This window comes from Lolium perenne, chromosome 6 (genome assembly GCF_019359855.2).
Source record: "Lolium perenne isolate Kyuss_39 chromosome 6, Kyuss_2.0, whole genome shotgun sequence".
In the NCBI taxonomy this organism is placed as follows: Eukaryota; Viridiplantae; Streptophyta; class Magnoliopsida; order Poales; family Poaceae; genus Lolium; species Lolium perenne.
Window position 1 is genome coordinate 254,789,868 of NC_067249.2, and position 24,464 is coordinate 254,814,331.

General features: G+C 44.8%; 4 protein-coding genes across 5 annotated transcripts; 2 read left to right on the plus strand and 2 right to left on the minus strand.

Annotated features, from left to right (window-relative positions):
• Positions 1–4,121: 4,121 nt before the first annotated feature.
• Positions 4,122–8,061, plus strand: LOC127305222 (heparanase-like protein 3). Its single transcript, XM_051335615.2, has 9 exons — positions 4,122–4,708; positions 5,292–5,328; positions 5,469–5,652; positions 5,783–5,931; positions 6,334–6,561; positions 6,678–6,867; positions 6,937–7,062; positions 7,300–7,399; positions 7,488–8,061. Exons 1-9 carry the CDS (start codon positions 4,445–4,447, stop codon positions 7,851–7,853), a joined length of 1,644 nt encoding a protein of 547 aa, XP_051191575.1. The 5' UTR covers positions 4,122–4,444; the 3' UTR covers positions 7,854–8,061.
• Positions 8,062–9,053: 992 nt separating this feature from the next.
• Positions 9,054–10,435, minus strand: LOC127309154 (BTB/POZ and MATH domain-containing protein 1-like). Its single transcript, XM_051340119.1, has one exon. The coding sequence runs from the start codon at positions 10,326–10,328 to the stop codon at positions 9,213–9,215; it is 1,116 nt and encodes a 371-aa protein (XP_051196079.1). The 5' UTR covers positions 10,329–10,435; the 3' UTR covers positions 9,054–9,212.
• A 5,492-nt stretch (positions 10,436–15,927) lies between these two features.
• On the plus strand, positions 15,928–18,680 carry LOC127305223 (uncharacterized). Of its 2 annotated transcripts, none has more exons than XM_051335616.1 (5): positions 15,928–16,240; positions 17,434–17,551; positions 17,812–17,906; positions 18,002–18,123; positions 18,230–18,680. In XM_051335616.1, the coding sequence occupies exons 2-5, from the start codon at positions 17,434–17,436 to the stop codon at positions 18,498–18,500; spliced, it is 606 nt and encodes a 201-aa protein (XP_051191576.1). In that variant the 5' UTR covers positions 15,928–16,240; the 3' UTR covers positions 18,501–18,680. The 2 variants fall into 2 exon arrangements, with proteins under 2 accessions (XP_051191576.1, XP_051191577.1); XM_051335617.2 differs by lacking the exon at positions 15,928–16,240 and adding an exon at positions 16,699–17,154.
• Positions 18,681–22,123: 3,443 nt separating this feature from the next.
• Positions 22,124–23,815, minus strand: LOC127305225 (BTB/POZ and MATH domain-containing protein 2). Its single transcript, XM_051335618.2, has one exon. It carries the CDS (start codon positions 23,680–23,682, stop codon positions 22,621–22,623), a length of 1,062 nt encoding a protein of 353 aa, XP_051191578.2. The 5' UTR covers positions 23,683–23,815; the 3' UTR covers positions 22,124–22,620.
• Between the last annotated feature and the right edge of the window lie 649 nt (positions 23,816–24,464).

Here is a 24,464-nt window from a genome sequence, read left to right on the forward strand (position 1 = left end):
TTTTGTCTTTTTTACAGGAGCCACAAATTTTTTTTAGTTTCTTTTGAAAACTTGTGCACGAACATAAAATGTGTAGATGTACATGAAAAATTTTACTTTAGAATTTTTTGACACTTCGAAATGTAGATTCACATAGTGGGAGCAAATGCTCCTATGCGCCAAAGTGAGTATCCCCTAATTTTCCACCTATCTTTCTGTTGCAACAACTCATTTCATTTTCACTTGGTATTTTGTTCGTACGGCCGAATTCAGATAATCAGAAGAAACAAACACACAAACACAACTACATATTCGTACATGTGTACATGCATGACTTTGGTCAACTATCAATGTAAAGTTGTAAATACCCGCGAATGTGGTAAAGAGCTGGGTCAACAATATTAAGCCAATGGTTGAATCAATGAATGATATCAATCAGATTATTTCATGATGTATACATAATACCTATAGGAATAGCAATAACAAGCTTAAAAATAAAGGACATAATAGTCAACACTTACAAAAAATACAAAATAGAGTAGCAAATATGCAAGTGGGCAACATGATTCATGTAGATCAATTATGGGGTAGACCCAGCGCTTTCTCGTGGCTTGGAAAAAAAAATCAAAGTGCTGCAAAGTTGATCAATACTTACCCGAACAGTCCTTGGCACATCTGGGATGCTAGGAATAAGGTTCGACAAGGTGAGCCACTAATGCATCCAAAATTTGTTGCAGTGAAAGCTTTGGCATATATCCAATTGATCGTGACGCATCTATACAATCCTACCTCTAACAACAGGCGTGAGACTATATCTTCAGTTTTCGATGGTCTCCGCCGCCGGAGGGTATGGTGATGGTAAATGTTGACACTGCGATCTTTGCTTCTTATCGGCGGATGGGGATGGGCGTCATGATTTGTGACCACAACGGCATCCGTGCAGCTGCATGCAGTGAACGGAATAATGAGGTCGTGACGCCAGAAATTGCTGAGGCGGTGGCAATGTGTCGGGCAATCAGCCTAGCCAATGATGAAGGCTATGACAAGATTATCATCATCTCTGATTGCCTCTCGGTGGTGAAGAGAGTGAGAGCGGAATCTCAAGATCGCTCTATCTGTGGTCCTGTGATTCATGACATCAGGAATATCTCAAAGACATTTACTTCTTGCTCTTTCCATCATGTGAATCGAGCCTTAAATGTTGTTGCTTATTGTTTAGCTAAACTTAGTGAATCTATTATTTGCTCGGTGTGGTGTGGGGTTGTCCCGGATTGTATCCGTGAGACACTTTGTAATGGCATTATTATGTGATCAATAAAGCCCACCTTTCCTTCAAAAAACAGGCTCTCAACTGAACCTTTTCTTTTCTTCTAGATACTCAAGCTGATGCATCATCTCAGGCTGGGAGCACCGCCCCGGGTCGATAGCTGATGGCTCCTCATTTGGCTCGATTCACTTTAGTTGGATCATAGAGGTGTGGCAATCCGGTCATTGGTTGGCCGTAGAAATGGTATGGTACCATGGCTCTGTTGGAGATCATGGGTGTCCACTTAGCGTCGAGCAACATAATGTGATGCATCTCTCAAGCCCACATGTTATATAAATAAAACTCCATTTGCTTTCGTCCTGCTTTATAGATAAACCTAGTGACACAGATGGAATAAAAAATCCTTTTACTCTAAATCTTTATTGAGCGACTGATGGATAACCGTGCAATATGTGACAAATGATGTTGATGCCTGATCCGCTACTAATCGGGGTTATTCATTAGTTTTATCCACAGACAGGAAAATTCACTCGCAGCTTACTATTGCGGGTTGGATATATTTTCAAATTGCAAACTTTAAACACTAGTTTCCAGCACAGAAGGAAATGACATTGTGTTTCATAAAAGAAGAGCACGACTGGGTTCACCTCACTCTCTGGTTGGTGGATGGAGCGGATTTTTTTTTGCTGATCCAAACATGATGGTTCCTTTCTGGATAGCATGGGGAAGATCATGGCAGTGTTTTTACCGGATAAATTACAATTACGCCGCAGAGGTGCATGCATGCGGCTAGCTGTACAGCACGGTTGATTGGATTCCTAGAACCTTTCTGCTCTGGTAGCTTTGTCCTGTGTTCTGTCCAGTCCATCCTCACGGCCGCCGGCCAGAGACGACGAGCTTTCCAGCTCCTCCAAACTCCAAAGGCAGCTTCGTCAAAAGAGGTCCATGGACCATGATACGCCACTTGCTTGAATGAAGACACCAAAAAGAATAAAACAAACTTCCTTGATTGATTACCTGTGAATTTTCTCCGGAGCCCGTAGCCACTGCTGAATTAGAGCATCTCCAGTCGCGTCCCCCAAACCGTCCCCCAAAGGGATTTGGGGCGCGCCGGACAGAAAAACGTTCCCAGCCGCGTCCCCCAAAGCCTTTTTTTGTCCGGCGCGCCCCTATACGGTGTCCGGCGCCCCGAGCCCGTCCCCGTCCCACAGGGGACGCTCCGGGGACGCCGGACACAACGAAAAGCGAGGCGGGGAGTGGCGGGGCCGACCCGTCAGCGGCACAATTAATTTAAACCTAACCGTCGCCTACCTCGCGACGGAAGTTATTGGCGCGCGGCCCGACGGTGCGATTCCGCAGAGGGCGCAGCGACGCGTCCCGTCGCGCCTAGCTCTGCGCGCCGGCGTTAATGAGCGCCACCGCTCCTCCGCCTCCCTCCGGCCTATAAAAAGGGGCGCCTCTCATCGTCCCTCTCACACACAAACCCTAGCGCCTCTCTCCCAAACCCTAGCCGCCACCATCTCTCAACAAGACTCGACGCTATGTCTGGTAGAGGCGGAGGCCGACCTCGCGGCCGCGGCCGTGGTCGTGGTCGTGGTCGTGGCCGCGGCATAGCTGAACGCTCGCCGTCGCCTCCCACGCCGTCGTCTTCATCGTCGGAGATGGACGTGGAGCCGGACGTCCTGTTCGAGTTCGTCCACGTCCTCAAGGGCGACCCGCGCGGCATCCAGAGGCTGCCGGACTCCTTCGCCGAGTACGTCGGCGGCGTACGCCCGCGCACGATGCATCTGCGGGAGCATTCGTGCGGCTACTGCCGGTGGATCGTCAAGGCGATCTACGACGCGCGAGGCAAGATGTACCTCAACATCGGCTGGGAGAAGTTCGCGCGCCACCACAGCCTCGAAGCCGGCTTCATCCTCGTGTTCTCCTACTTCGGCAACAGGGACATGAGCGTCAAGGTCTTCGACGAGAGGCGCTGCCTCCGGGACTACCACGTCGACAGGGACTCCCACGACGACAGCACCGACGAGGAGGACGACTGAATGAGTGTTGTTTCTTCGCAGCGAATACGTGCACGGAGGTTTCTGCCTGTTCGCCTCATCGGTAGAACCAACAAGGGCACCATCCTCCCGCTGGATTTTCCAGTTTAGGTGACTGGGTGTGCCCTCGAGTGTTCTTTCTTAGCAGCGAACACACGAAACCTTCGATGCACGGCCTAGTTAGGTTTAGTTTCTTTGCAAAATTTTATATTTGTGTCCACGACGGTTCAAACTATGTATTAGTTTGTGAAAAACCACGTTCCCAATTATGTATTAGTTTGTGAAAAACCACGTTCCCAATTATGTATTAGTTTGTGGAAAACCACGTTCCCAATTATGTATTAGTTTGTGGAAAACCACGTTCCCAATTATGTATTAGTTTGTGGAAATTGAAATAAAAATGTCAAAAAAAGTATTTTAAATGTTTGGGGGCGGCGTTTGGGGGACGCGGCTGGGAAGCGACGTCCCCCAAACGCGGCACGAACGAAACACGTCCCCCAAACGCTCGATCCGGCGCGGTTTGGGGGACGCGACTGGAGATGCTCTTAGTACCTGCTGCTTATCATCAGTACTACTAGTCCTGGGAGTAGTACTTTATCAGCACCAACATTTTTTTTTCCGCAAGACCAAGTGCTAAGCACCAAGTAAGCTTGCCGCGTCTACATACATACGACACCTGAACGGTGCAAGAAAACAAAGTGTTACCGTACAAGAGGTATTGCCATTGTTGCAGGAAACGGAGTATTTTTTTTTTTGCCATTGTTGCATACTACTCCCCAAAATACCTGAATATTTGGGTATAATAATGCTCTGCTCTGCCTCCGCAATGGCCAATGCTGTTGTGTACTTTCGCTCTGTTGCCAACCTGCTCTGCCCTCTCCCTGCCTGAGCTGAGCTCCGTCCTTCCCCATATAAAGATTCCAAGCTTCTTCTCCCCACCAAACAAGCAAGCCCATTAATATCTTCCGTCTTCCCCCCAAGAAACCACCACGCCAGGCCAGAGCAGCCGCTCTCGTGAGCTTTCCCTCCCCACCGAGCTTCCTCTCGATGCCTTCCATGGCGTAGTCGGCGGCAACAAGCTAGCCAGCCTCCCTCCCCTCCTCCCAAAAGGGGCATTGCGTTCTCTTTCCTCTGGTTTAGCAGTTCTTTGTTCGTCGGCATGGCGGCGGGGCTGTTGCTGCGGGTGGTCGGGCTCTGCTTCTGGCTCGTCTTATCGTTCCGCGGCTCGTCCGTCGCAGTGAGCGCGACCGCTGTCGCCCCCGCCCCAGCGCCTGGGACTGGCTGCGACGCCGTGATGGTGGACGCAAGGGCCGCCGTGGCGGAGACGGACGAGGCGTTCGTGTGCGCGACATTGGACTGGTGGCCGCCCGAGAAGTGCGACTACGGCACCTGCGCCTGGGGCCTCGCAGGCCTCCTCAACCTGGTACTTGCATGCCTGACGCCACCCCCTCTTCCATCTCCTTCAGTTTCAGTAATTGTAGTTGGAATTAAGGAGCATATTCTTTTTAGTAATTTGTTTGTGTTTCATGAGGAAGTTGCCAAATTTCAAATTGGGTTTTAAACTCAGCTGTAGATTATGTAGAACACGGCAGTGTTTACGAGGATATTTGGTCGATTGTTTTTCTTCGTGTCGGCAACGGCATGGATCTTTTGGGAGGTGCGTAGGAATAGATAGGAACTCTGTCGGGCAATTTCCTGTTTTGGCCCACCAATCATGTGCATATGCAAAAGCCTAGTGCCTACTGCCCGTTAATAAACTACTAACCTGATGGTCCTTAAAGAAATGGTTAAACTTCACTCAAAAGATTGACAAAGTTTCTATAACAGTACTAGTAATTCAGTTACTTCTGGCACACCCCACTATTTGTCAGTTTCCGCGGGAAACAAATTATTTTATGTGAAATCTATTTCAAAGTTTGCGTCGAATTCCTGCATCTGTCAAACATGGAGTAGTACAGTACATATGATGATTTTGACATGTGCCATGAATGCTTTCCTCCCTGCAGGATCTCTCCAGCAAAATCCTGCTGAATGCCGTGAAAGGTAAGCCACGGCCGACGCTTTCGCTTTCATGAATACTGGTACTCGTATCAATCATCAAAAACAAAATGGAAGATCATGGTATCTCTTTTGAGTGACCTCCACGGTGCCAACCAGTTCCTGTGATCTTTTTTCCTTTCCAGCGTTCTCCCCTATCAAGCTCCGGCTCGGCGGCTCCTTGCAGGACTTCTTGGTCTATGGCACCGGCAGCACCGGGGAGCCATGCCTTCCGTTTACCAAGAACACGTCGGCGATGTTCGGGTTTACGCAGGGTTGCCTGCCGATGCACAGATGGGATGAGCTCAATGCGTTCTTCCACAAATCTGGGTACTTTTTGGCTACGCTTGAAAACCTCAAATCAGAACCAAAAATTAAATTAAATGAATAACGAAATAAATAAATCAAGGTAAACAAAGATTTGGACTTTATTGGCTCACTCTGTTTTTGATGATTGCAGTGCACAGATTATCTTTGGTCTGAACGCTCTGAATGGCCGGGTTCCAATGCCTGATGGCTCTTTGGGAGGGCCATGGGATTACACCAATGCAGATTCTTTCATTCGCTACACCGTCGAGAAAGGATATGATATGTATGGTTGGGAGCTTGGTATGTCCATCAACATAATCTTCATACAAACATATAATCACAAAAGGTAGCTTTATACTTTTCTTTTGGATATTGTTCTGAAGTTACTTTACGGTAGGAAAGAAATCCTGGTAAGTGTGACTGAAACAAATCCTGATAGGTTTGAACAGAAGAAAACCCAAATAAGAATGTCGGTATCGATTAGGTAATGTTGAGCTATCATCACTTGTACAAAAGCAAGGGAATGATCATAAATGATGCTTACCTTGGCTTTCCTGCATGCGTCAATGTACAAAAGGATACTTTTCGGAAACATCCAGCACTTCACTTTCCAAAGTTTTGCTTAATAATCAATCTTTCTAAGCAGTACCTTTTGGACATTGTGTTTTGGCCTTTTGGGAACTTAATGTGCTTTCATTGTAGGAAACGAACTCGGTGGCACTGGAGTTGGAGCTCGAATTGACGCCGACCAATATTCTGCGGATGTGATCACTCTAAACCAAATTGTTGACAAAGCCTACCAAGGATCAAAACCACAGGTAATCGCTCCAGGAAGCTTCTTTGATGCAGCTTGGTTCACCGAGTTTGTCGGCAAAACAAAGCCAAACCAAGTGGATGTCATCACTCATCATATCTACAATTTAGGCCCTGGTATGCTCGCCATAACTGACCATCGATTTGACACATGAATTGGAAACTTTTTTTTTTCAAAACGTGAATTGGAAACTTGGAATCTGCATGAATGAATACAATTATGGGTGTATCAGGTGTGGACACGCATCTGATTGACAAGATTCTCGACCCATCTTACCTTGATGGCGAGGCAAGCACGTTTAGTAGTCTCCAGGGAATACTGAAGTCTGCAGGGACGTCAGCTGTCGCGTGGGTCGGCGAAGCTGGAGGGGCTTACAACAGTGGCCACCACCTTGTGACTGATGCTTTCGTGTTCAGTTTCTGGTAAGCCACGATCAGAAATTGAAGTTACAGTCTGAATTCTGAAGTAGTATTGACATGGTGATGTTTCAGGTTCCTGGATCAGCTCGGCATGTCAGCAAAGTATGACACAAAGAGTTATTGCAGGCAAACCTTGGTTGGAGGGAACTACGGCCTGCTCAACACAACAACATTTGAACCAAATCCTGATTATTACAGGTAAACTGACATGCCCAATATCCTGAAAGTGCGTGCAGCAAGAGAAATTACTGCTCTTTTATCCCAGGCGGCGTATGCCCAGACATGCAGAATTTTCCAATTGTTAGAATCTAGCAGCGCATATTTGGTGTCCAAGCTAGGAATTGGATCCACCCACTGAATGCAGCCTTGTAGAGTGAAACATGGTGCCAAACTTGCCATCTTCATGCAACTTATTCCTGCCTTTTTTTTCTGCAGTGCTTTGCTATGGCATCGTCTCATGGGAACCAAGGTTCTCTCCACGACATTCAATGGCACAAATAAGATCCGTGCTTATACACATTGTGCCAGAGATTCGGTAACTAGCCCGGGCAATTCATGGTCCCCTTTCATTCTGGCACCGCCTAAATGATCCAAGCTTAACTTATCCCTTTAAATCTTTCTAGGAAGGGATCACCCTACTTCTGATCAACCTCAGCGGCAACAGCACAAACCATATCTATGTGACGAGCGAGGGCGCACATGAGGACATGCATCCATACAGCTCAAAGGAGCACAGAAGTTTCAGACGCATTCCAAAGCTCAGCGAAGCAGCTAAGCTGACAAGAGAGGAATACCACCTCACCCCCAAAGATGGGAACCTGCAGAGCCAACATATGCTGCTCAACGGCAACGTGTTGGCTACCGATGCCAATGGAGGCATCCCCAAGCTAGAGCCTGTGCAGGTGGAGGGAACGCAGCCCATAACCGTGGGTCCTTACTCCATTGTGTTTGCTCACATCCCCAGCTTCTATGCTACTGCCTGTAGGTAGATTGTTTGATTGGTTTTGGTGAGAGATGATTCTGCTATCATAGGTTAGAGCAAGTGTTGGTGAGAAGCAAAGCATGCTCACCTGCAAATGAAGTAAGCTGTAAGGCTGAAATATTTGTGATTCATTGTTGTTTCATGAGAAATGTTAAGAAACTTTGTGTGCACACAAAAGGAAATGAAAAGGAAAAATGATTTCTATTTTTTGTTTATTCCACTTTCATTTTGGATAGATAAAAGGCACAACAAAGACAGGTTGACAGGATTTATCTTAAATTTAGAACAGACAAACTTCCAGGCAACTGGTAGATACGAAATAATAAAACTGTACATCAGTAGCCAGAATCTCTCATGCTTTCTGTCATATAAACTGAGAGCAAATCAAGCCTTGACCATTGGCTTACTGCTGGCGACTGAATATCGACTTACAGTTCCACAGGTAGCCTTGACCATATGCTGATATGCCATTAAAAGAAAATGCTGGATGTTCAAAGTTTCTACTGAGCTAGCATCCCATGGACGCCATGAAAATTCCTGGCATGGCGACTGCCCTTTATCAACGTGGCAGCTCTACTGGAAACATCAGTGAAATATGAGCAGGTATTTAACACATATCCTTTTGATGCAGACTGATTTTCATGATTTGACAGTAAGTTTTCAGGATGCCCCTGTTCCCAAACCAGCTGTATGTGTATTGATTATCATATCATACCCTACATAATTCGCTGGTAACAAAACCTCTTAATTTTTTATTTCCATCTAGTGTCAACCTTCAGTTTTGACGCACAAGGGCAAGTCAAAAGACTGATGTTGATGCGATGATCAAGCTATCTGATACAAACTACTTGTTGATCAACAGGCAGAATAAAAGAGATTATTCGACATCTCCTTGGAAAATAGAAAACACGATGTGTTTTGCATTACTATGTATGCAAGAAAGGTAAGTATAAGCAGATAACTAACAGTAACATGCCCAGTGGAAGTTCAGTCAGAAAATCTACCAGAAGAATGGCTATCCATGATAAATTGGCAAGGGTGCCCTTGCTGAAACAATGTGATACTGCTACTTTGTATCTCTTTACAAAGTTAGCACAGAATAAATCATGTAACACAAGAACCAAGTGATAAGAACAGACGGCAATGAGATTAAGAAACCATGGAGTGTCCATTGGTAAAAGAAGAGCAATATATCATGACAAAGATCTGCAAGCCATGGGCTAGCATTGCCCAAACCTGAGCATCCTATGCCCTCCGATTCCAATGTACTTTCTGGTGAATTGACACATTTGCAGAGATGCAATGAACTGACAAAAACATAGCCAAAATGTGGCTAAATAAATAGTCTAACAACATTCAGTATCCGTCACTCAACTAATGCGCAGGACATGGTGATCACCTCGACCATAAGAGAAGGGCAACTCTTGCTCAGATGCTGGAAGCCGTCAGTGGCCACGACCGCCCTCAGATTCGCTGGAGCGGCGAGAAAACTGAAGCACGCCTTCTTCAAGCCCACACAATGGTGCTGCTCGGCTAGCGCCAAGATGATCGCCGCCGAGCCAACATTTATGTACTGGCACAGCTTCTCCTCGCAGATCAGCTTCAGCCGCTCCATCCCATACCTGTCTGCTGCGACAAGCAGATGCTGGTACGTGAAGTCTTCATCTTCCTTCCGCGGCTTCGGCAATGAGCCCGTGTACACAAAATGGAGCAACGCCTTGAACACCTCTGCATTCATGTCTTCTATGCGCACCACGACGCCAGCGGCATTTCCCTCCATCATCGGTCCGAAGAGCTCGGCGCTGAAAACCGAGGAGCGGGCGGCGAGCACGCACCGGTGCGCCGCAACCGTCTCGCCGCCGACCTCGAACACCACGTCGGCGCCCTTCTCGGTCTTGAGGAGCTCGCCCAAGTGCCAGCGCAGGTCGCAAGGAGGCACGGAGACGAAGGCCACGGCGTCGTCCGACGCCCCCCGGTAGCTGTGGACGACGACGATGTCGCACCGGATGGTGAACGAGTCGTCCATCAGATGCGTGGACCTCTCCAGGCGCTCCCTCTTGACGAACATCGCGTGCAACGAGGCGGTACGGGAAGGGAACCTTTCCACCGGCGCCGACGCCAGCGCCGCCACGTTCTCCGGCTCCTCGGCCTCGCCGGCGATGCAGAAATCGTACTGCGCCTTCACCGCATCCAAAACATCTTCGTCGAGGTTCAGCGACAGGGATACGTAGTCCGCCACGGCCGCGCGAGCGCCGTTGGGGTAGTAGTCGATGCTCCAGCGGTGGCCGCAGATGGTGAAGGCGCTGGACCTCACGAACTCGCCGGTGGGAATGCCCTTGGTCCGGGAGTACCCGTGGATCGTGAGGAGGTGGTACCCGCTCGCCGTGTCGGCCACGATGGCGGACGAGGACATCGACAGCGTGTCGTTCACGATGGCGGACGAGGACATCCACGGCTTGCCCCATGCGCCGGCGGGCGACATTGCCAGGAACTGCTCCGCTGAATTTGGGCTAGGGTTTAGCGCAACCGGCGAAAGGGGAAGAAGAACAGAGGAAGGAAATGAAGCAGATGGCTCCGGCGATGGGAATATTCGCCAATCAAATTTTCTTTTGTTAATGGCATAGATTACGGAATTTTAGATCTGATTTCATGTTAAGGAAACAATTAAGGTTCTTTTCAAAAAGGAAACAATTAACAATTATGGTTGGGAGAAATCAGCGCTGCAAAAACAAAAAATAAACTACGTCAGGGAGCTTGGTGGTATTTGTTGCAATCAGAATTTGCCTATGTTGATAGGCGGAGATTTTAATATTTTGAGGTTTCCTTCTGACAAAAACAAAACTATGAGAAAGAAGAGCAAATGGACTGATTTGTTTAATGCAATCATCAATACATATGAACTCAGAGAAATTGAGATGTCTGGTGGTCAGTATACTTGGTCCAATAATCAAGCAAATCCTACTCTGAAAAAGCTGGACAGATTTTTGATGACTAATGAGTGGGAGAAAATGTTCCCTTTAGTAACTATGCATAAGATATCCAGGGAAATATCTGATCATAACCCCATCATCCTGGATACTTTGGAAAATAGAGAGCAGATCAGTAGAAATTTTAAGTTTGAAAAAAGTTGGCTCAAAGAGGATGGTTTTCTGGAAAAGGTAGAGGATATTTGGAGGCAACCTGTATTTGCAAAGAATTCCTTGGAGACTGTACAAATTAAACTGAAAAAAGTGAAGAATTGTTTGAAAGGTTGGGGAGCAAACATCAGAGGGAAAGACAAGAAGAAAAAACAAGATCTACACATAGAACTGGATATGTTAGAAGATCTGGAAGAAAAAGGGTATATTTCCAGTATACAAGCTTGCAGGAAATCACAGATTCAGGTAGAGTTGTTGACTTTACTGGAGAAAGAAGAAGCTTTTTGGCAGCAAAGATCCAGAGAAAAGTGGTTGTTGCAAGGTGATAATAATACTAGCTTTTTTCATAGAGTTGCCAATGGAAGGAAGAGAAAAAGAACAATGTTTTCTCTGAAGGATGGGGATAGAACCATCCAGGGGACATCTGCCCTGATGGAACATGCTACTGAATTTTACAAACAATTGTTTGGTCCTGTTGTGGACTCTGGTGTGAGACTAGATGATGGTATCTGGGATGAAAATGAGAAATTGGATGAAAATGATAGAAATATTTTGAATGCTCCTTTCACAGAGGAAGAGATTCATCATGCAATAAGTCAGATGGAGAAGAATAAAGCTGCTGGCCCTGATGGAATACCTATTGAATTTTATCAACACTGTTGGAGTGTAGTGAAAAATGACCTGATCAAAATGTTTAATGATTTCCATAATCATCAGATCAACCTGGAGAGAATTAACTATGGGATTATCACACTTATTCCCAAAAGTGATGATGCTGAAGTAATTCAGAAGTATAGACCCATATGTCTGTTGCAAGTCTTGTTCAAGATTTTCACAAAAACTATGACTATCAGGGTGGAACCTGTCATGAATAAATTGATACATCCTTGTCAAAATGCTTTCATCAAAGGGAGATTCATTGCTGATGGGGTGATGCTTTTGCAAGAAGTGTTGAGAGAATCTAAAGCCAGGAAAAAACAGGGTGTGGTGTTAAAAATAGATTTTGAAAAAGCTTATGATAAGGTCAACTGGAATTTCTTGATTGACTGTTGCAGACAAAAAGGCTTTAGTAACAAGTGGATTGTTTGGATTAAAGAAGCAGTGACTAGAGGTACTCTTAGTGTCAAAATAAATGACAAGGTGGGTCCATATTTTGGCAGTTATAAAGGTGTTAGACAGGGGGATCCTTTTGCTCCTTTCCTGTTTAACATGGCTGCCAACAGTTTATCAAAAATGATTGTTTCTGCTCAAAAAAATGGGCTTATTAAAGGGCTTGCTGATAATTTAGTAGAGAATGGTGTAGCCATTCTACAGTATGCTGATGATACTATCCTTCTTATGCAAGATGATATGGAGGGAGCAAGGAACTTAAAATTACTCTTGTACATTTTTGAGACAATGTCTGGCCTGAAAATAAACTTTGAAAAGAGTGAGACAATGTTGGTATTCGAAGATGCTGGGAAACTGGATGGATATGTGGATCTGTTTAATTACCAAAAAGGGGAGTGGCCATTCCAATACTTGGGTACTCCAGTGTGTGCCAGGAGATTATCTGTGGCAGAAATGCACTTCATGGGTGAAAAAATAAAGAAAAGTATGGGTGGATGGATGGGTGGAGCTATGTCTATTGGAGGTAGGTTAGTAAAGATTGATTCCTGCTTGTCCAATAGTGCCGTTTATCAAATGTCCATGAGATTGCTGCATAAGACTACCATTGAAGAAATCAAAAAACCTATCAGGGCCTTTTTCTGGGCTAGTGATGCAAACAAAAGAAAATACCACTTTGTTAAGTGGAGATGGATATGTAAACCCAAAAGTAAAGGAGGTTTGGGTGTGAAGGACTTATACAAGTTTAATATAAGCTTGATGTGTAAGTGGTGGTGGAAACTGGAGAATGAGGAAGGACCTTGGCAACATTTCATGAGGAAAAAATACCTGGGTGACACAGGGATACAGTGGGCTAAGCACAGAAAAAATGATTCTCCACTGTGGAAGGATATGATGCATGTTAGAGATATCTATCTCTGTGGTAGAAGAATGGCAGTGGGAAATGGTTGTAGAACCAGCTTTTGGAAAGATGCTTGGTGTGGTCATACTCCTTTGATGGACAAATTCCCTGATTTATACAATATTTGTAATGAGCAAACAATTTCTGTAGCTGATGCTGCTCATGTGGGTTGGAGACTTTCATTCAGGAGGTGGTTATCTGAAGACTTGCAGAGACAATGGTGTGGCCTGGTGAACATTCTGAATCAGAGGGGTTTGTCTGATACTGAGGATAAACCAAAGTGGAAATGGACAAAAAGTAGGCAGTTCACTGTGAAAAGTGTGTACAAGCAGATCTGCAGAAATGGGATTGACAGATCCTTCAAACATCTTTGGAAAAGCAAAATCCCATTGAAAATCAAAATTTGGCTCTGGCTGATTTGGCATAATGCCATTGCTACTAAGGACAATTTGGTGAAAAGAAACTGGAAGGGTGACCCTCTTTGTGAATTCTGTTCCACACATGAATCTATTCTACACCTTTTCTTCTCTTGCCCTGCAGCTCAATACATTTGGAGTTTGGTGGGGATGACTGTGGGTGCTCCTACTCGCCCTGGATCCTTTGCACAATTCTTCTGGTGGATGCCACAGTTTTCCAGTGCAAATCGCAACGTGCAAATTGCTGGCATTGCTGCTATTTGCTGGGCAATTTGGAAAACGCGTAATAGCTCCTGTTTTGAGAAGAAAACCCTGAAAAACCCTGTTGACTTAATCTTCCTTGCTACCTCTTTTATGAAATATTGGGCAGGTGCTCACTCTGACACGGAGGCGGCCCAACTTCAGCAAGGCGCTGCAGCTCTCATCAATCTGGCCCTGGGTGCTGGAGGTGGAGGGGGAGCTGGGAATGCGATGGTGGTCAATCAACAGCTGAGGCTTGAGCAAGGTGATGCTACTATGGATATTGACGCACAAGACAATGCAGATGCTGATGCTGATAATATGCAAACATGATGGAGCTCTTTCTCGATGCCCCCAGGATGAATTTTCCTGTCTTGATGCCGTTTGATCATCTCCCGGAGAGCATCTACTCTCTGTGCGCTGTAACATATACTTTCTTTTGTTTAGAAGGGGTAGCTTATGGCCGTTTAGATTGTTGGTGCTGGAGTTGTTTTTCATAGTTTGCTGATGTTTTGCTGTATATATAACTAGACAAAAACCTGACGATGTATTTTCGTTATCCCATGATAATGAAAATTCGATCCCCAGTGGGGGATTGCTTGGAAAAAAAAAGAAACACCAAACGCCTCAATCGAAGTCGTGAAAGACTCACAAGTCACAAGATGTCAAACCTGCTAGTATTTGCTTCTTGATGTTAAAACCACGCTCGTAGCAGTTAAACCAAATGATTGATAGAAGTCCCATATCAACTAGAAGCCATGGCTGCAAATCTGAAATTTGACCATTTTTTAGCTGAGAAAAAGTAATAGAAGTCCCATAAGGGCATGTCACTGCTTGACGCTTATATGAGCGCTAAAGGCAAAAAAAAATTCAGATTTATCTGGTAGCATCCTAGTTCCCAACGGCGGACGCTAATCGCGGATGCTAAACTGCCTCGCCGCTAGCCAAGTTTTTTTTTGTATAATAATTGTTTAGTTGCTCACCATGTCTACCACATGGTTGCCGCTAACCAAGTTGCTTTGGCGCTTTGCCTTAAGCAGCCGCCGCTCTATCTTGTGTCGATGCCGTGCAGACGCTAGGAATAGCTGAGAAAAAGTAATAGAAGTCACAAAGGACTTGCAAATTTCACAAGTGCGTGTTCAGGTGTTCTAATGTATGATTTTTTTTTCTTCATTTTCTTAAACTTCTGCATACATATAGGATTATGATTCTCGGAAAGTACCATGTGCACATGAGCACAAGTGCTCCTTAGACTTTTGGATTTTTAAAAAAATTCAAAACCTCGTTCTTTTATGTTTTCAAAAACTATGGCATTAAATATGTAGATAGATTTAGACACGAGGAGTGTAGTCAAAAAATCCCATTAAAAAATACTTTGTATTTTGGAAAATACAAAAAAGACAAATTTCTGACTATAAATAGTAGTACAATAGTACGTATATTTTGTCAGTGTACTGTCAGAAATTTGTCTTTTTTGCATCTCCAAAAATATAACGTATTTTTTGACGAGACTTTTTTTTTATTCCAATCCTCGTATACACATCTATCTATATATTTAATGTCATAATTATTGAAAGCAGAGAAATATGAGAATCTAAAAATTTCAAAAATCCAAAAGTGAAGGGAGTACTGACTCCCATGTGCACAAAATCCTTGTCCTTATGATTCTTTTGTATATTGGCCTCCCGTTGTGTTTGACCAGTAAGCCCACATTTGTGATCCCATTACAAGCAGTCAAAGTTTACAATGCTTCATTAATTCTAGAAAATTGTAATAAAGATTAGGTTATGAAAAGAGGCTACACTGACACTGTATTGCAGAAAACTAGGGTTTAGGCACATGGACAAATACACAAGAAACAGTGAGTGCTGAAATCTACTTGCTCCGTCCGTTTATTTGTCAATCTGCAATTCCAACTCAATCTTCAGGTCAATGTGGTCGATGATCTGAAAGCACGACACAAAATAACAGTTCGTAAATGAGTCCAATGAATATTAGTTGGCAGTACATAACAAGTCCAGGAGTACATGAAACAGCAATATATAGTTCAGGAATGCTAAATACGGTGCTGCTTATTTCCTTCGAGAAAACTCAAAAGATCTGTGCCTCTTCGTATTGGAAAGTGAAGAGAACAAAGGTTAATCAAAAAGGGTACAATACAAAACTCAACACAAAAGATAGAAAAAGACCTAGCGGGTGGGCCGAGGGGGCCGTGGCCCACCCAGAAATTTGACAAAAAATCTTGATACCCCTAATCTTCTCTGGCCCAAACCCAACGACGCAAGCGACCGAGCGCGTAGCGCCAAAGCCCGAGCCAGAGAGAGGTCATCGACGGAACTGCGGTCTCTGCTCAGCGGCGCTTCCTCCGCCCTCCGCTCTCCCTCTCCGGTCTGCCCCTTGCGTCCTCCGCCGCAAACTTGCCCAGCTCGGCCGGTCGGCCCTCCCCTCATCTCCCGGCTCCTCTTCCTCTCAAGTCTCCCAGGCGGTCGGCCGGATACGCGCTCGGCCGGCCACTGCTCGCCGCCGTCGCCGTCGCCGTACAGCCCCCACCGTCCAGCCTCCAGCGCCCAGCGGCAGTCTAGCCCAACAACAGGTACTCGCAGTTTGTCTCTGTCCTCTGCCGACATGGTTTGAAAGAATATGTGGCTCTGTCCATAGTTTGTTAAATCAATTTGTTATATCTCTGTCCATAATTTGTTAAATCAATTTGCTACATGCGTATCTGTCATACCAACAACAAAATAGACCAGACCTAAGATAGGTGAATAGCAGCCATCCTCCAGATTTCTTACAATGTACAATGGTCAATTGTACTAACCAGTTTCTGTTGGTTTCACATTTGGTGCATATGATCAATTCCACATTATTAAACACAGACCACTTTGACTGTGTGGTTTGCAGCCCGACAGGGATCTTCTGCCTGAATAATGCATTCAGCATATGCAACTCTTTTCGGCTCTATCTTCTTGACCTCTATCTCCTTGATTTTTCTTTCGTAGAGAAATATGTGACTGTTAACGAAAGTGGTCTGTGTTAGTGATGTAGACACAGCTACCTTGCGCTAGCTGGTAGAGCAGTTTGGGGTTGACGAAATAAAAGAGGGTCCACATGGAGTATTTGGTGTTAGTGATGAAGCCTTTCAATGATATAGATGGGGAAAACAACAATTGATGTATGTAAAGAATCCCATTCCTCTTTTTCCTGCTTGCTCCGCCGCACGAGTGGTAGAATCATTCCAGCCCTAGGTTTTGGTTATGGATGGTGACAGGGAAAAAGAATTGGTATGATCATTTTTTACAAAGGATTGATGTCAACTGTGCTGCTCTTTCTGAGAGATTGTTGAGGCTTCCACTGCTCTTGAATGTGAATAACCCTCTTTTATGTTCATCCGCTAGCATATAATTTTCTTGTTCACGGATCAATCAAAACTCTTTTTGTGTTGGGTAGAAAGAATATGGATCCACCTCACAGTGATATGAACATTCCGTAAGAAGGGAATTTTAAAAGGTATAGAGAAGGGATCCATGTAGTGGCAGCTACCTCGCGCTAGTTAGTAGAGCAGTTTGGGGCTGGGGAAATAAAAGAGGGTCACAGGTCATTACACATGGAGTATTTGGCGTTAGTGATGAAGCCTTTAATTGATACAGTTGGGGAAAATAACAATTGATCTATGAAAAGAGAGGGTTTATGGTATTGTGTGATATGAGGGCAATGGGACTAGAGGGAAAGCAAGTGAACTACTTGTCAACTGACCATTCTCTTTGGTGCTCAATGTTTTAACTGCAGATGGGTTTCACGATGAACGGCTCCGAGGACGTGAAGGGTTTGGCAGCATCGCTGGGAGATCTACAAGTAGGGGCATCACCATCATCACCATCGAGGGAGAAAGAAATAGATTGGCTTGGTGCGTCCTAGCCTTGTTTTGATTTAGAATTCTGTAATTTACTTTTTCCCAAAGCTTCTCATGCCGGATTAACCCACTGAAATGGAAATAGGGATCAGAAATGTGGTCAATGGCACGAAGAACACTAGATTTTGCAACATCCTATCTGTCTACTGTTGCCATCTAACTTACTTGGATACACTTTGAACTAAGCAAGGAAGGTTCTGTTTGAACATGCATTCTGTGTCACAACCAGTTGTTTTCCTCCAATTTTGATTCAGGCAATGGTGATGATGTTGCTACCGATGATGGCGTGTGGGATGATGCTGCCATCTTAGACAGGGATTGGGCCCACAGGAAGAACCAGTTTGTTAAGGTTTATATCGATTTTGACTTCCATGGTTATTGATTATAATTATGAATCATGAGTTTGCGTTGATATAAAAGTACGGCCTTTTGATTTCTCTGTAGATGGGCTATAGGGATGGCATAACAGAAGGGCAGAAGGATGCTGCTCAAGAGGGCTTCAACATTGGGTTTAGCCAATCTGTGCATGTTGGATACAAGTGGGGACTCGTTCGGGGCATCACTAGGTGAAGTGGATTTCTGGTTGTGCTAATAACAACAGTTTTCTTATATATGCTTACCCTTGTAACATACTCATTCATTGCATCTCCTTTTTCCGGTTTCCTTCAACAGTGCACTAGATAGTCTTCCCGACAGTCTAAAAGAAAAGTTGCTACCCGATGCCCAGCGTAGAGGAGAACTTAAAGATTTGCACAACTCTGTGCAAGAAATTTCATCCGAGGGTGCACTGCGGCTGTTTCATGAGAGTATTCTTCAGGATAATCGTCCACCGGAGGAAAACAGGCTCCAAACTGTTCCGAACGACCTTTTTCTGTTGTTGAACGAATGCCCAGCTGTTCAGGTTCCTGAAGAGTTGACACGAGTTCCACAAGTAAGGTCATAAATGTAATGGCCAGCATCACTGACTTCGAAGTCTGGCAGAGTCACTTAGACTGAGTTTTTCTGAATGATGTAACTGTAAAATATGTGATACTAAGTTTCTGTTCAGCGCTCACCCTTCCTTTGCTATAAAACTCCTGTAAATTCGCAGTCTGAATGACAACAATAATATTTTTCTTCCTGAGGTTTGCATCTTCCTGTTACCAATGCTCTGGTTTAACTTAAGCCTCTGGCAATTGCTAAATTGATGTATCGGTATTCTCCATCATGTTATTCTTGGTGAATTCTGGACAATGATTACCTTTAGTTCAGAGCTCATCAGATATTCTACTATTGCTAGTTACAAGTTTCCAAACACTGGCATTTTGCAATACTGGCTATGTAGTAAGTCTGCATAGTTAAGAGCACAAATATAGTAATTGTTTAATGAACATCTTGTCAACCCTTTTTTGCCATTTCACTAGAGCACATGCCCACTTTTTCTACTTTTCCATGTTCTGTGTAGTCTGCTAGTTGGTTTGGATCAGCTGGCTTCAGCAAATTTGCTCAACTGAATGGCCTGATCCACTCCTCAGAGTATCTCTGCTCACTGCTGTTAATGTGATGTTAACTGCATGCTGATAGTCAGACCGCACACCTTGTCAGTGAATTGTTTGCTTCTGTTTCAAGAGAAGGTTGGTGTGATTGGAACGTCAAGTTGAGAATCCATCCTTCAGGTTGGTGAGAGCATCAATCCTCGTATCTGTTATGACTTGTGAGATTTGGGTTCCAGTATAAATGACACTTCTATCATGCCATTGCGTGCTTGATCTATCTGTCTTGTATCTGTTTCTTGGTTGCACCTACGGTTAAATACCGTGCACATAAATGGTTTTACTTGTAGTATCTGAGGGTGCATCTTTCATTCACGAGCAATCTGGACAATATTTAACATTTTTCAAAGTACCAAGAGCCTTATAATGAGTAGACATAATGATATATAAAAACTTGTCAGCCCTTGGAATTTTTGGAAATCTCTTGACCAAATAGGATCAAACATTTGATAATTCTTCTGCTTTGTTTCTTATCACCTGTCATGGTATTAGGGTTTTTTCAGCAGATTTGGCCAAACTGTTTGTGTACAAAAATGTCTGCTGGGGCCTGAATTTCTGATGCCAAGTCCAGGCATAGACTGTCTTGCTCTGAAGTTGACACCAAAGTAGACTTTCGAGGAGTCTCAGCAATCACCAGTTAGCTTCATTGGTTACTCCCAACTTACTTCACACACATTACCTTATTACTCAGAAAGCAACACTTGCGTTCAACTTGTACAATCAAAGACTGTTAAAAGAAGTTCGACATTACTACTGAAATGTTAATTGCAATAGAAATAGCACGGGCTGTCCATCAGAGTTTTATTAATTGATATTAATCAAAGGAAAGAATACATTTGAATACTCTTGCCAGTTTGCAAGTCCCATTTTCACATCACTAAAATATCAGCATGAGCACAGCAGGCATATGTACATTAACTAGCTGACTGAATGAGATCCCTAACTGCTATCTGAATCTGCACCATATGAGCTAAAGACCCCAGAGTTAGCAAGCAGCTCCCACTATCCTAGCAGGTCTCTGGCACTAAGAGCATTTCCAGCCGCGCCCCCCAAAGCGTCCCCAAAAGGCGCCGGATCGAGCGTTTGGGGGACGTGTTTCGTTTGTGCCGCGTTTGAGGGACGTCGCTCCCCAGTCGCGTCCCCCAAACATCGCCCCCAAACAGAAATTCAAATAGTTTGCTTTCAAAAGAGATCTTTCCCGCCGAAGTCATCGCGATCAAAGTACTAGGCATGCGATCATATTACAGACCGGCGTAAATTAGAAGAAAGGGTAGGGGTGGGGCGACGGCGACGCCGACGGTGCATCCTGAGTCAGTGTTGTAACCACATAAGCTAATTGGGTCAGTGTTGTATCTTTGATAAGAACGTTAAGCATAAGATCAGTTTTGTACCGTCACAGGATCTTCTAATGACAATGCGGAATCCCTTGCATACCCTGCTTCTTCCAATACCTCAGTTAATGTTTGCCGAAAGGCTTCAACTGAAATTGTACTTTGAGATTCTACTTCTGCTCATAACTTGAAGAAAATGCATAATGCAGATAGGGGTGCAAATGACAGTAAAAACTGTTTATAACAAATTGTCAGGGATAACAAAGGCGTAATGATATACACACAACATATCATCTGGATACTGAACTCTTAACTACCCACGATTCCACGAATGAGTTCGTAATAGTTCTATACTTTGAACTAATAGTGAAAAGGATCTGTTAAATTGTGTAATACATGTGTACAGCATATGCATTTGCACTGCAAAGAATGCTGCTTCGTACATTTTTAGGTTTGAAGAAACCTACAATTAAGTGTCAGGCCCCCCATCAGAAAAGAAGTTCTAAGGATGCCATTTATCTGAAGAGGAAACAATGAAACTGTCATAATTATTTTTATTGTTTAACAAGTTACATGCAAGTTGATGTACTATGCAGTGAAATACATGATTTTCATGAAATTAGAACCCCGCTTTGTTTCTCTGACATGGATGACCCTGTTAGGTTCCGTAAACCCTCAATACGGTCCTTGAAGATTACTACCCCCTGCCACCAATGTCTACACCTTAAATATCAATGCTCAATAAAAAACCAACCAAGTCGACAATCAAATAAGTTATCATGACAACCAAGGAGTCCATATAACAACCTATAATAGTATTGAAGAGAAACAAGAAAGAAATAGTGACATTCAAACATAAGCATTACCTTCAATCTTTTGCTGAAGGCTGGAACCTGCGCTGAGAAGCGAAACATAGCTTTGACATTCAAACTTTCAGGTAATTAAAGGAAAAAGTGTTGTATTCTTCTTGCACTGCATGTCACCAACCACAAACGCATGCTCTTTTTTCCAAGGAACACAACATTTATGCTGCTTTGATAATATAATAGGAAAAAACAAATTGCACAGCAGTAGCTAGAAGCTCATACATTTTCTGACATAAGGAACTGAGAATATCAGGCTAACCCATTGCTATTAACAAAAGTTAGTTGGCTTATTGCTGGCTACTGAAGGCTGACTTACAATTCCTCAGATAGCCTTGAACACAAGCAGAACATGGAAAGGAAATGTTGGATGCTTTAAATTTTCCAAACTGAGATAACATCTTATCATCCTCATGCAAATTCCTACAATTACTCTTAACAAAACGTGGCAACTCGACCGGTAAAAAATAGAAAATTGTTTACCTTAACAGGTACCTGACACTTGTTAGTGACAGCAACTATCTCAGAAGCAAACTAATTTTCATGATTTTGCAGGAAATTTTCATGACGCCCCTTTGTTCCCAAATTATCACATCCTCAAAAGTATGGTGTATTGATTGTTATACCATGTCTTGTATAATCCCTTGGTAATAAATTTTTTTTTCTTCATTTCCAACTAGTGTCAACCTTGAGATTTGACGCATAAGGATACTGTGAAAGGGAGAGATTCACAGGACTAGTGTAGATGGAATGATCAAGCTATCTGATAACAAAGTACTTTGCTTAACAGGCAAAGTAGATAAGAGACTCTTGTGACATCTCCTTGAGAAAGGCAAAGAATATGCATGGAAAATAGTATAACCAGATAATTAACAGTAACATGCCCAGTGGAGTTTCAATCAGCACATTACCTGAAAAAAAAGCCATGTTAGAAATTGACAAGGATGCCTTTGCAGAAACAATGTGATCCTACTTCGCATCTCCATAGAAAAGGCAGGGTAAATGGGACCGTGTAGCACAAGAAGTATGTGATAATAACAGGAGTTAACAATGTTCCGAAATCATTGCTAAAACAGGACAAATATCGCACGACAAAGACCTGGAAACAATGAGCAACCATTACCCAAAAACTGAGCGCTCCATTGCACTTCATGGTTAATTAGCACAGTTGCAGAGATGCAATGAACTGACAAACAGGGGAAAAATGTGGCAAATTTTTGCATCTCGGTCGTTAATTAGGATAGATGCAGAGATATAATAGTAAGACAGCTACCTGATTACATAAGTCTAAAAGCCATGATTCACAACTGTTGTAACGCAGTGCACCCATCTCTCAGTTAAGATGGCAAGGACATCGCGACGATCTCAATCATAAGGGAAGGGCAGCTCCTACTCAGATGCTTAAATCCATCAGTGGTGACGACAGCCTTCAAATTAGCTGGAGAGCCTATAAAATCAAAGCACGCCTTCTTCAGCCCCTCACAATGGTGCTGGTCGGCTAGCGCCAAGATGGTTGCCACCGTGCCCACATTGATGTACTCGCACAGCTTCCCCTCGCAGATCAGCTTCAGACGCTCCATGTTGTACCTGTCTGCTGCGACGAGCAGATGCTGGTAGGTCACGTCTTCATCTTCCTTCTGCATCTCTGGCAACGAGCCCGTGTACGCGAAGTGGAGCAACGCCTTGAACACCTCTGCATTGATGTCTTCTATGTGCACGACACCAGCGGCATTGCCCTCCTTCATCGGGCCGAAAAGCTCAGCGCTGAAGACCGAGGAGCGAGCGGCGAGCACACAGCGGTGCGCGGCGACGGTCTCGCCGCCAACCTCGAACACCACGTCAGCACCCTTCTCGGTCTCGAGGAGCTCTCCCAGATGCCGGCGCAGGTCGCACGGGGGCACGGAGACAAAGGCCGCTGCGTGCTCCTGTGCGCGGCAACCGTGGACGACGACGACGTCGCACCGGATGGTGAACAAATCGTTCCTCAGATGCTCGGAGCTCTCCAGTTCCTTCCTTTTGATGAACGATTCGTACCACCAGCTGCTCCCGGAGGCGAAGTTGTTCACCGATGCCTCCGCCAGCGAGGCCGCTTGCTTCGCCTCCTCCTCCTCGCTGGCGAAGCAGATGTCCCACTTCGCCTTCACCACCTCCGCGACATCTTCGTCGAGGATTAAGCCGAGGGATATGCACTCCGCGACCTCGGATTTTTTGCCGTTGGGGTAGTAGTCGATGCGCCAGCGATGGCCGGCGATGGTGAAGGGGAGGGACTTGGCACCCTCTCCGGTGGGGATGCTCTTGGTGCCGGAGTACCCGTGGATAGTGAGAAGGTGGTGCCCGCTCGCCATGTCGGCCACGATGGCGGACCTCGAGGGCTTCGTGCCGTCGCCGGCGGACGACATTGCCGATCTGCTCCGTGGAATTGTGAGCTCGGAGGCTTTGGCTAGGGTTTGGCGCCGCCAGCGAAAGGGGAGAATTGGAGGAAGGAGATGAAGCGGATGGCTTCCTTCAGAAGATTCGACCAAATCCCAGGTCCCATACGTCATATTTTGGGGATCAACTTCGTTGGGATCTTGCTTTAGAGCATCCCCACTCGTTGGCGCTCCCCACGCCGCAAATCCGGCGAAATTTTCGTCCGGATTGGAGGAAGATTTGCCGTGGGGAGCGCCGAAGTTCCAGCCGTCCCCCCGGCAGGAAACCCCCAACCTCGACCATTTGACATATTTCAAACAAATTTAACATAAAATTTAACAAGTTCGGCGACCAAAAGTACGAAAATTGCTGAAACAAATTCGGCGATAATCAGTACAATGTTTAACAAGTGCTGAAACAAATGAAGCACACAATTTCACAATTTTTCAAACAAATTAAGACAGACTAGTTGGCGTCGGCGTTGGCGTTGCCTGAGCCTCCATATGTGCTCCACCGAGATCATCTTGCAAAGAACGGTGATGCATTGTAGAGTCTCGAATCTCCTGGCGCATAGCAAAGAAGGCGGCCCATGATGGAGGCACCTGGTGATTAGGCTGTGCAAGAGGACCCTCTCTCTCATATGGTGCTTCTTGCTCAGCCAGAGGAACCGGATGCTTTCGCTCATCTTCAATAATCATATTGTGTAGGCACACACAGCAGTTCATCACCTCCCACATCTGATCTTTGGACCAAGTCATAGCGGGGAACCGGA